The 11,933-nt window shown below is 36.7% G+C and overlaps 1 protein-coding gene across 1 annotated transcript; it reads left to right on the top strand.

Moving 5' to 3' along the window:
- The first annotated feature begins 286 nt into the window (after positions 1 to 286).
- On the top strand, positions 287 to 11,324 carry LOC126701693 (protein MICRORCHIDIA 7-like). The gene is made up of 20 exons (XM_050399999.1): positions 287 to 920; positions 1,886 to 1,960; positions 2,093 to 2,127; positions 2,219 to 2,297; positions 4,176 to 4,268; positions 4,357 to 4,441; positions 4,687 to 4,762; positions 5,056 to 5,184; positions 6,100 to 6,198; positions 6,321 to 6,422; positions 7,200 to 7,361; positions 7,447 to 7,542; positions 8,075 to 8,126; positions 8,201 to 8,312; positions 8,405 to 8,475; positions 8,615 to 9,075; positions 9,697 to 9,791; positions 9,930 to 10,017; positions 10,608 to 10,730; positions 10,850 to 11,324. Exons 1-20 carry the CDS (start codon positions 419 to 421, stop codon positions 10,928 to 10,930), a joined length of 2,616 nt encoding a protein of 871 aa, XP_050255956.1. The 5' UTR covers positions 287 to 418; the 3' UTR covers positions 10,931 to 11,324.
- The last annotated feature ends 609 nt before the right edge of the window (positions 11,325 to 11,933 follow it).

The raw sequence follows: 11,933 nt of genomic DNA on the forward strand, positions 1-11,933 counted from the left end.
GGTTGTAAAATGTTAAGGTGTAAAATCTAAACAACTGCAAATGTTAGGAGTAATATCCAAATTCTGAATCTTCAGGCGTAAAATTCAGGAGACGTTTGGTAATATTGTTTTAGTAACATTGTTTGTATTTTTAAAAAATACATAAAAATATATGTAAAAATATATGTAATATTGTCTAAACACCGAAAATCGTTGATTAAAATATCTTGCCAAACACCCCTCAATCTCTGTCATTTGCAATATACCATTTATTTTATTCAAAAAACAAGAACAAATATTTTTTTGGTCGTGAAACTATATTTGAATCTCGCATCAAATAGCAAAGTTTGTTTTGATTTCTTTTTTTCATTTTTTCATTTTTGAATCTCTCTCTCTTTCTCTCTAAATTCTCTCTCTCTCTCTGTCTCTCTCTCTCTCAATGGATGGGATTGTGAAGAAAGAGATTATAGAAGCAGCAACGAGGGCGTTACAGAGTAGCGGAGGAATTGGAAACGCACCTTTTTTGGGAGGAGCGTTTGACTCGGTGATCGAACTCAGTAGTAGTAGTAGCAGTAGCAGCAGTAGTGAGTCGTCTGACTCGGACGACGGCGATGATAACGGTGGTAATGGTAGGAATGGGAGTGGCAACGGTGTCGTTTTGGGGAGGAGAGTGAGGGTTTCTAATGGAGGAGGAGGGGTGGCGATGATGACGAATAAGAAGAAGAGGAGAGTTGATGAGTTAGGAGGCGTGATCGTACCTGCCGGTTTTCTCCAACAGCTTCCTCCTCCGGTAACTACGACGGCGGTGACGACGACGACGACGACGACGGCGGCGGCGGAGGTTCCGGTTGCGCAGTCGATTGTGAAATGCTCGTCTAAGCAGTTTTGGAAAGCTGGTGACTATGAGGGAGCTCCGTGTTCCGAATGGGAATCTTCTACTCGTAATCTCTCTCTCTCTCTCTCTGTTTTTTGTTTGGTTGATGAGAAATTTTGAAGGAAAAGAGAGGAGAGATATGATTTTTGTTTTGAATTGGATGTGAAATTGTGAATGTTGTTGTTTTTATAGTGGTGAAGTAGGCTTAGTTTGGTAATTATTGTTGGCTTATTTGGCTGCATTGATTTCTTTTGTTTTTATTGGACAAATGCATGCAAAATGTTGAACTCTAAATGTTTTGTTATGGTAGGTTACAGCAAATTTGTAGTGCTTTCGAGCTATTTTCTCCAATTGGGAGTGAACATTAGTGGAATTCAAATGATGTGGGATTTTAAGATAAACTGAACTTGGATTCGAAAATAAAAAGATTTTATTTTGATAGGGGGTGTGAAGTTTATTGTGGGTAGTCTTCTAAATCGGAAGACGGGGATTGTGGATTGGTGTTGCATGTGCATTAATAAATGTGTGTGCGCAATAGCTATGGAGTTGAGGAATTTTGTTGTTGTGGTGTTTGGAGTGCTGTGAGTGATGCTGGGAATGGCGTATGATACGGTGAAGTGTTGGAGGAGGAGAAAACCGGTTTCTTTTTGAAATAGGGTATGGAATATAGTTCTTTCAGAAACAGACGAACTTAGGAGGGGCAATAACTCTCTGTAGAGATAATTAAGTTTGGTTTTGTCTGCATTTTACTTTCTTATGTGTCACTAGATGATTGTAGAGCCCGTAATATTTATGACCTTTTAGGTTTTTTGGTACTATAGTGTTTGATTTGTAGGGGCAGTTGAGTGTAATTGTTTTACATTTTCTTTCTATGAATACAGTTACTGTTTACCGATAAAAAAATGGTAGTTTTGAGTAAGTTCATTGTTTTTCATTACCATGATATGTAAAAGCAGAGCAAAGTTAGTGAAAGCAGTAGGTGTTATACTTGGCAAAGCAACAACAATATGATATTTCTTTTGAAATCTTCAGTTGGCATGGATCACGTCAGGGTTCATCCTAAATTTCTACATTCCAATGCAACCAGTCATAAGTGGGCTCTTGGAGGTAAAGCCTTTGTACCAGTTTTGCAAATGTGATTATGTTTCTCCTTAAAATGTGGGACATTGTGAGCTTTTTTTTTTTTTAGTTCACTAAGAGTTACTAGTTCTTTATTGCTCATTGAAATTCTATCTGCAGCTTTTGCAGAGCTTCTGGACAATTCTTTGGATGAGGTATTCTACACATTATATATATTTTTAATCATGCAATGGCAACACATGCATACATTTCTCACTTGTGGTAACTTCTTCATTTTGATGTCAGGTCTGCAATGGTGCTACATATGTTAACATAGATATGCTTGTAAGTAAGAAAGATGGGAGCAGAATGTTGCTAATCGAAGGTATTATTTTTTCTTTCTTTTCTTTGTGTGATTTTTTTTCCCTGCAGGACTTAGGACTCTCTCTCTCTTTCTCTCTCTTGTATGCATATGGGGAGATCTGCATCAGATTTTGTGTGCAATCAGTTTTCTTTGTTGGATTTTGACTGAGAGGTTCACCTTTTAATTGATAATCATAATTGGTGACAATTGGAGGTGAAATTGAGGAAGAAAAAGTATGATAGCTGGTATAATTAGGTTTTAGAGCGTGCCTTAATCTTGTGTGTTTTGTACCCAAAAGAGTAAAGAAGAAGACTTGTTTGTGTTTTGAATTAAGCATGGATGTTTGGTTTTTATGGAATACTGAGGGCATGGCCCTGAAGAAAACTATTACATGAGAAAAACAATGACCTGCAAATGGAAAGAAGTAGTCTGTTTATTAAGTGGTTAGACTTTTGTATCATGAGCACCACAATTTGTATTTTACAATTTGATTCTCCCCTTCCCCTCCTCCCATTGGGTCAAAACTCACTCATAAAAAAACTTCATGTTTGACATGACCGATTTGAGATTATGATTCTGATATGCCTTTGAATAGGTAATTCTTATTCTAGCTTACTTTCTGTGACCGTACTTGTCAATGCTGAAATCATTAGAAGTAGTGCCCCAGTCTACCATTTGATGATGCTTTTTTACATATTACTTTGCTTTTACTTGTAACAGTGTTGCTGCTTTGAATTCTTATTCAACGTGTGTTACAAGTAAGGGTGTGTACAGTTAGGTCTGCTTTTAGGAGACGTTTTTGGGCCACACCGTGAGGAATGGTATTCTTAAAATTCAAACTGTTGCCACACCACTGGGTCAATATTTCAACTACATTAGTGGCCTTTTCCGTTGATGCGGTAGTTGGCTTCTGACAACTGGTAAGAAAAAGAGGGGAAAACCCACAACTGTGAGAGTGAGAGAGTTCAAAAGTTCCAAATCCCACAAAAATCTGAGAGTAAATCTGGAGCCAATCTAAAACTAAAGGTTCCATAACCCACAAGTCACAACACAGTTTCAAAACCCACAAATAAAAAATCCGCAGCATTAGAATCTCAGAAATCAGATTCAAAAAATGAAAAAGTTTACCCTTTAGAGCAGATCTGGAACCCCTTTTCTTTTTCTCTGTTCTTGATAGATCAAAGCCAATCTCTTTGATTTGAAGTTTGGAAGCTTTGCTTTCTTTGGGTTTAAATGCTGGATGGCGATTGGAGTTTGAGGAAGGCGGAGGTGGTGAGTGGCGGCTGGAGTTGAGAAAAAAGGTGAGGGAGGCGAGAAGGGCAAGTAGGTGAGAAGAAAAATCTGGGGGCTGAGTGTGAGAGTGAGAGTAAGACTGAAGATATTTTTTATATTTTATTTTATTTTTAATTTTAAGTATATATATACACATACACGCGAGACCATTGTGGTGTGGTATTTGTCAGAATTTTTGAGAGGGTACCGACAACCACACTGGCTGATCATTGGTACCCCAAAAAAATTCCGGCCACCAGACTGTGCCGTCAGCAGCAGCCTCCAGTGGTGTGGCTGGGTCAGCACCAGTTCGGTTTTTTATTCCGGTCGGTGGCTGTAAGTTACAAGGAATGTTTAGTTGTACCCTTCAAGTTGTTGTGATTTTCAATTGTTGAATGTACTGATTAATTACGTTCAGCCTTTATTATGCTCAGGGCTACTGCTGCTTTTTCCCCCAAGTTAATGAGTAGGTCTATGTGGGATGATTCAGATATTTAGTTTAGGTTTGCTTTGTTATTTTCATAAATGTTAGATGATGTTTTAGTACATTAATTTTCCCTGCAATGCTATAATGACATCATTGTGATGTTTATTTTAGAGTCTCACTTTATTTCAATTCTATTGCAGATAATGGTGGTGGGATGGATCCAGATAAAATGCGACAGTGCATGTCGTTGGGGTATTCTGCAAAAAGCAAATTGGCAAATACTATTGGACAATGTAAATCACTAGTCCTGGAAGTGGAGACAAATTTGTGTATTTCTACTGTAAAGAAAGCATGGTAATTTCCTTTGTGTTTGTTAATCAGATGGAAATGGTTTTAAGACGAGTACCATGAGACTTGGAGCAGATGTAGTTGTGTTCTCGCGATGTTGTGGAAAAGATGGAAAAAGGTTTGTGTTTTATTGCGTCTTATTGTTCTTTTTTTTTGCTTTTCCAGTTGTGGATAGAAAGTTATGCTTCTTTTACTTATTTAGAAAACAAAGCCGACTTAGTTTATTGGTAGATGACACAATTATGGTTGCCTTTGTCATTTTATTCTTCTCATGTATCCAATTCATTATCTTTTGTTTTTATTTTTGCTTCATTTGTTATCCTTTCTATAACTTTGTAACTAATTGAGTCATTTATTTTTCAGCCCTACACAGAGCATTGGGTTACTGTCCTATACATTTTTGAGGAGCACCAAGAAGGAAGATATTGTAGTTCCCATGGTAATTAATCCCCCCCCCCCCCCCCCCCCCCCCCTACGGCCCTCGGCCACTAACACGGATGTCCAGAGCTCTTCGAGCATCTGACGGCCCCAGGATGCTGGCTAGGATCTCATGAGTACTTGGGAACCACTAGCCAATCTCTTGGGGTATATACAAATCTAGTCATATAACTGTGGTTCGCATTATATCAACAAAATGTATAAATCATTATGTAATATGTTAGTATGGTCACTGTAGCAATTATGATACCTTTGCACTTCTGATCTTAATTGTTTTGTGGGTGAAATTTCAAGCTTGACTATGAAGGCAGGGAACAAGAATGGAACAAGATTATAAGGTCTTCTCCTGGTGATTGGAGTAAAAATTTAGAAACAATAGTTCAATGGTCCCCATTCTCCAGTGAAGTAGACCTTCTTCGTCAGGTGACTCTTTATACTTATGTAGGAGTGGAAATGCTTTGCATTATTATTGGTATTTTCTTCTCCCTATATCATTTTCCCTCGTTATATATAGAATCTCTTTTTAGACAAAAGCTAGGGAATTCAATGTAATGTTTGTAGGAAGCATAGAAACGTGAGTGACCATTGAAAGCTGATTCTTGGGCCCCAATTAAAAAATAGGTTGCAGATCATTGCTGATCCTGAAGCAATTTCCGGGGTTTATAATCATCTAAGAAGCCTCCATGAGCAAGGCAAAACATGTGTCACTGCTGACAATTCCTCAACCACTTGTTGGGACATGAAACGTGCCTTTTAACTTATTTATCTTAATAAAGCAGATTGGTACATGCATCAACTTGGTTAACTTATGTTGCCAATGATCTTTAGGTCAAATGGCATTCCCTAGTGTTTATAACGGAGACATCTAGGGTTTGAATCCCTGATCCCCTCTTAAAATGTATATAAGAGGGGGGAAAAAAGCTTGGTTACCTAATGTTATTTTAAGTTGTTTTGGATGTGGGCCAGCATCAACTTGGTAATTTTCTTGTACTAAGAGTGGGTAATTCCGTATTTATTTTCATCACATGGTTTCGATTCTTTTGAAAAAAAGGGGGGGGGGGGGGAGGGTTGGTAGGTTCTGGTATTTTATTGTTCTCGATAGAATGCTAGTTTGCTATCATCAAAGTTATCATGGTTTAGGCCATGAGCAGCAGTTATGTGTTTCTATTGTCATAACATGATTTAGATTCAGTCAATGCAGAATGTCATCTTGTGTTTCTGTTTTATTTTAATATGCTCTGCCAAGTTTCTTTTGTTGAAATTTTAAATTACAATTACTATGCAGGCTATTATTTATTCATTTATTTATCTGTGATTGATTGTAATATTTCTTAATAGTTTAACCTGATGAGAGCTCATGGCACGCGGATAATTATCTACAATCTTTGGGAGGACGACCAAGGACAGTTGGAACTTGATTTTGATGCCGATCCTCATGTATGTGTCCGATGTCCTTCATCTATTTGTGGATTTTTTTTCCCTTTATTTGTTGATTGCGTTGTTTGAGCATAATTCTCTTTCTAAGATTCTTATTATTTTTGTGTTATGTGATTTTGCAGGACATTCAAATCAGAGGTGTTAACCGAGATGAGAAAAATATACAAATGGCAAAAGAGTATCCCAACTCTAAGCATTTCCTAACTTATCGACATTCATTAAGAGTAATGTTTGACGTTCTAATGAAATCATCATTTTGTTTTTCTAATTGATGTTTGAATTTTATGATTTTTTATCCTCTAGGAAGATATAATGTAGCTATTCACATTTGTTTTACTGTTCTCTTATTGCATTTGTAAGATATCTGGTCTACTTTCCTCTTAGGCCAGTGGCATTTTTATCTTTACAAAATTGTCACATGCGGTGCTGTACGAATCAAAAGAAAGATGATATTGTTTAAAGAGATTGGAAGATGCTGAGGGACATGGAGAGGTGAAAGGGAATATTATGGATAAGTCCTACTTCTCACGGAAAAGGGAATTCTTTGTTTATGTATTTTCCCCCCATTTTGCTGTAATTATCAGAATGCCTTATTAATGGATCATTCATGGGGGAAAGGGAAAAAGATTTTTTTTGATAATTATTGGAGTTTGTCTCCCCGAGTACACAACACCCTGAAAAATTATTCAACGGATTTGTTAAAGAATGCAATACCTCCTAATCAGATACATGCTGACATGCAGGAGAAAGCAATAAAAAAGCAGATCAATAGAGGAAGTTTACAGAAATTTGAACTTCTCGAAATTAGGTTAAGGTCAATTGGTGCATGAATGTCATACTTATCCTTAGATGACAATTTGAAACAAAACGGAAGAATGAAAAATGCAAAAAAAAAAGTGGAAGATATCATGTAGCTTGATTGAGTTTTTCCTTCTCCCAATCATTTATTCTTTCTTGTTGAATTTTCTGTTTTAATTATAATGTTCCATTTCACTTTCCAGAGTTACGCATCGATTCTCTATCTAAGGCTTCCTCCTAGCTTTCGAATAATTCTCCGTGGGAAAGATGTGGAGCACCACAATATAGTGAATGACATGATGATGTCTCAGGAGGTTACATACCGACCACAGCCTAGTGGTGATGGGGTCCCAAAGGATACAAATGTAACACAAAAAAAAATAATTTTGATTTTATATTCTTTTCTGCTGTGGTACATAAATTCTGATTGTATGCAATTATTGTCATCAGATGATTGCTGTTGTAACTATCGGATTTGTTAAGGATGCGAAATATCATATTGATGTTCAAGGATTCAATGTTTATCACAAGAATCGGCTTATTAAGGTATGATTTTCTATAATTACAATATGGAATTATATTGTTTTTTGACAACCCACTCCCCCTCCCTTTTTTTCCTTCTCTTTCTTTAAGTTCTTTAAGATTTGACATCCTCACACAAACTGGATCCTTGCATTTGGTAGAATGTCTTCCAAACTAAGTCTATTTTAACAAACAGAACCTTGTTGCTGTTATGTATGAGAAAACCAGTTGAGATGCGTTAATGACTGAAATATTAGAAAATTGAGGAAGGGGTGTGGAACACAAATAGGAACTTTTTGCAATGGTTGATATATTAGCCTTGTGGCAATTTCTTGAAACAGTATTGTTGACCTTCTCCTTGCGTTACTGCTGATTTGATAATTTCAGGTTTCATCAAGTTTTCTACTTCTTTTTGGTTTTTCTTTTGGCTTCTGTATTCTTGGAGTTTCTGCATCTTACATGAGTCTGTTTGAGGCATGATAGTCGTTTCATTGTCTGAAATTCAAAATGAGGTTCTTCTTGAAATCGTTGTTAAATAAGGTTTGTTTTTTGCCAGCCATTCTGGAGGCTTTGGAATGCTGCAGGAAGTGATGGTCGCGGAGTTATAGGTATTGTTTTTGCTTTGAAGTTTTAGATTGTTGACTCAAGCTCACTTCAGATGCACTTCATTTGTGCTTTGCAGGTGTATTGGAAGCTAATTTTGTTGAACCGGCTCATGATAAGCAGGGATTTGAGCGTACAACTGTTCTTGCAAGACTTGAGTCACGGTTAATACAAATGCAAAAGAATTACTGGTTTGTTTTTCTTGCCTCTCACTTGACCATTACTAGTTTTACTTGCAAAGTTGATATCCTCTTGTCGTTACTAATGGCTATATTTCTTTTAGGGGCACTAACTGTCATAGAATTGGTTATGCTGCACGGCGTAATAAAAAATTTCTAGCTTCAGCAGACAGTGGTAATTTTATGAATTTCCAGCTTATTAGTTTTTTTTCATTAATTTTGGAACCAAATATGGTGCTTGCTTTACTTATCTGGTGGTGAATTATTTCTAGAATGACACCTTTTCCATTTCTTACAACTGTCTGGCTTTGCAGAAACTTCTCTTGATTCCCTTCCCCCCCTATCTCAGTCAAAAAAGAAGAATAATGCCTCAAGCAGCAAGACCCCGTTTTCAAATTTAGAGAAATACTCATCACGGTTAAATCAGAGGTACGGACGTAAAGAATCAGAGAATTTCCAGGGATATGGGGATGGTCATTTGTCAAGTAAAGGGAAAAATAGAGTGAACACTCCTACAGAATCTGGAAAAAGACACGATTTTTCTGAACCATCATCACCTTCTGCAGAAATTGAAAGTGACAATGACGTGCATATAGATCTACCTCAGAAACAATCAAATGGTAGTGGTCATAAGGCATTCCCTGGTATAAAATCTTTTGGGAAAAGTGCCTTGCATACTAATAGAGCATCTTCAATCATGGATGATGCTGAATCTCAGCAAGATTGTGCATCAGGTGGAATAACTGTTCGTCCCTCCATGCAATCCCATTCAAAGGTAATTTTCCAGTCATTCTTTTTGAACTTATTTTGTGTCGAATTAGATGATAATAGAAAGTATGCTAATGCAGACCATTGCTTAATTGTTGCATATCTGGAGATTCTTCCAATGCAGAAAATACCTTTGTTTATCATTGCTAACTTCCATTATGTTCATATTTTTTATAAGATTTTATTAATATTTGATATCCAAGTGAAGTGAGGTGTCCTTGAAGAGATGTTTAATACACCAACCACTTTAAAGGGAGGGTAGGGAGTTGTTACCCTTGCTTCATGCTGAAAAACGTTTTCGCCTGCACTTATAATATAAAATCTATTGAAGCTTTGTTACATCTTAATATAATTGGTGGGCCATCATTGTTCTATTTGATGGATCTTTGGGTTTGAGTCATCCAATTGGTCGTCTTCTATATAGGTCAGTTAATAGAATCTGCAACTCTCAAAGATGTCTTACTGTATTAGGTAAACTAATTTTACAGACAATCTCTTTATGGTTAAAGTTCAGCATTGGTCTTATAGTTGATTAAGTCTGTGATGTGCTCAATTGCTCATTGTTATGAATCAATGATTCTAAGGTTTGTCAAGATGAGCATTACTAATGCCTCTGTTGAACTGGCAGGTAGGTGATGTTAATTGTAGTGCACCTTCACTTTCAGACTCTGATTTACGCACTATGGAACAATTGAAAAAAGAGAATCAAGAGTTGAGGAAAAGGTACTCATTCTGTCATTTATCAAACATGAGTTATAAATGTTCAATGCAGTAACTACGGCATCATTATGCTCAAACTTAGCTTCCCACCCAACCCCCCCCCCCCCCCCCCCCCCCCCCCCTTTTTTTCATGTGGTGTAGATTTGAGAAAAGGGAGGGAGAAGTTTTAGGTGAATTGCTGCACGATTTGCTGTCTGAAAGAGACAAGTGTAAATCTCTTGAAGCTCAGGTATGCGCCTTCTATCTTGGTAACTATATGCTGGAAGACAGAATAATTTTCAAGTAGAAATGGCTCTGTTTTGTTCGGATGATAATTGAATTTCCTTGTACAAAATTTTTCAACTTGGATCTGTGCCTACCATTTATGCATCCAAAGGGAATTTTATTTGTTTTAAAATTTAGTTGGGCAATTCCTGTAGGAGGTTTTTTTTTTTTTGAATCCTGTAGCAGGTATCATTTGACCTGGCATTCTCTTGTTTGGGGCTTGATCGAGTTTAGTAGCCTTCTGAATGACCATTTAATTGCACTTCATAATTACACTTGGGTTGGACTTCATTATGACAAATTTGGCAAGTGCCTTATAGTTCAACTGGTTGGCACCTCATGGTGTTTCTAGGGTTTCAATCCCCCCTCCCCTAATTATTGAATTATCAAAAAGAAAATGAACCCCCCCCAAAAAAAAGGAAGACTAAAAGGGACTGTGTACCAGAGTACCACTGTGGGATCTTTAGTATACAACATCAGTTAATTTCTCAAAGCTTGCAATGTAATCATTTGGTTATCTTTTAATTTTAAAAAGTCCTTATGCTCTTTGATCAGCTCCTAGTGGCGCAGCAAAAGATTGATGACTTGACCAAGGAACAAGAAAGTTTGATTGACATATTTGCAGAGGAGAGGGATCGAAGGGAGAATGAGGAGCTAAAATTGAAGAAGAGGCTACAGGTTCAATTCCCAACCAAAAACAATAAGTTTGGAATTGCATATTTGTATTTTTGTTTTGCGATAGTCCCTTTTATTGCTTGTGAGGATCACTCATGTGTAGAGCAACGTTGTTTGTGTAGGATGCAAATTCTACCATCGAAGTGTTGCGTGACAAGATAAGGCAGCTAGAAAAAAGGCATTCTTCTGTCAGCAAACATTGAAGAAGTCGTGTATGATGTATGAATAGATACTATGCCCCATCTGCATCTTTGGCTTGGCAGGCACAAGGGTTTTATGATGACTCTGCTAAATATAACTTAAGCTTCCTAACTTAGATATACAGTCATTCATTTTGTAAAGTTTGTTGACACTAGCCGTTGGTAGCTTGATCACCCCCAATTGTTTTCTCGTAGGCTAATAGGTTAGTGTACAAAGGTAAAGAAAACAGAGACGTGAGCCCTTGGGTTGTTATCCTGAGTTGCAAATGCTGAAGTTGGTGCCAAATTTTGAATCCAAAACGCATGATAGTGCACTGATGTATTTAATATGTGAATGTAATTATTGGTAGTTCCACACAAAGAAAATGAAAAGAGTAGTTTATGGAAGTTTCCATTACTGTATCAAGTATCAAAAGTATATCTAACCATCACATCATTTTCTTTGGAGTATAAATACTGATGAATGGTATTCCAATTTATAAATTGGCAAGGAAAGGTAAATTTTTATTTTTATTTTTTGAGAGAGGTAAATTGATTATGTGAGAGTGAGAGTGTGAGACTACTCAACAAGTTTGACATTGAATCATCAAAGGGTTAAAGTAGGGAAATTGACTATTATAAAATAGTTTGCAAGTTGAAGAAAATCTGTTCTTGTAATGCTAAACTAGATTTTTTTTTTGTATTTAGCTTTAATTTTGAAATATTTTAGTTAATTACCATGTTTGCAAAATTATTCAGCAAACTAGCATCTTGAGTCTTAGAGACTTGAGTTCCATCTTAGAACTCAAGTTGCATGTGGTAACAATTTGATGTGGAAAAAAAATTCATGTGGAACTCGAGTTTTAAATACTTGAGTTCCTGCATTCACCTACTATTCTTCTTCCTCCTCTGTGGGTGTTTGGGTAGTTCTTTCTTCTTCCGCTATTCTTCTATAAGTTCCCTTTCCGTGGGTTCTTCAAATCCTTCAAATCATTCTTTTTCTTCAGATTTTTCGTCTGTTTTTCTT

This window comes from Quercus robur, chromosome 10, assembly GCF_932294415.1.
Source record: "Quercus robur chromosome 10, dhQueRobu3.1, whole genome shotgun sequence".
NCBI classification, from domain to species: Eukaryota; Viridiplantae; Streptophyta; class Magnoliopsida; order Fagales; family Fagaceae; genus Quercus; species Quercus robur.

Coding starts and splice junctions, on each gene's coding strand:
- LOC126701693 (XM_050399999.1), top strand. CDS start 419: ATGGATGGGATTGTGAAGAAAGAGATTATAGAAGCAGCAACGAGGGCG. Junction 1,961..2,092: donor TCATAAGTGGGCTCTTGGAG/GTAAAGCCTTTG, acceptor TTCTATCTGCAG/CTTTTGCAGAGCTTCTGGAC. Junction 6,199..6,320: donor ATTTTGATGCCGATCCTCAT/GTATGTGTCCGA, acceptor GTGATTTTGCAG/GACATTCAAATCAGAGGTGT.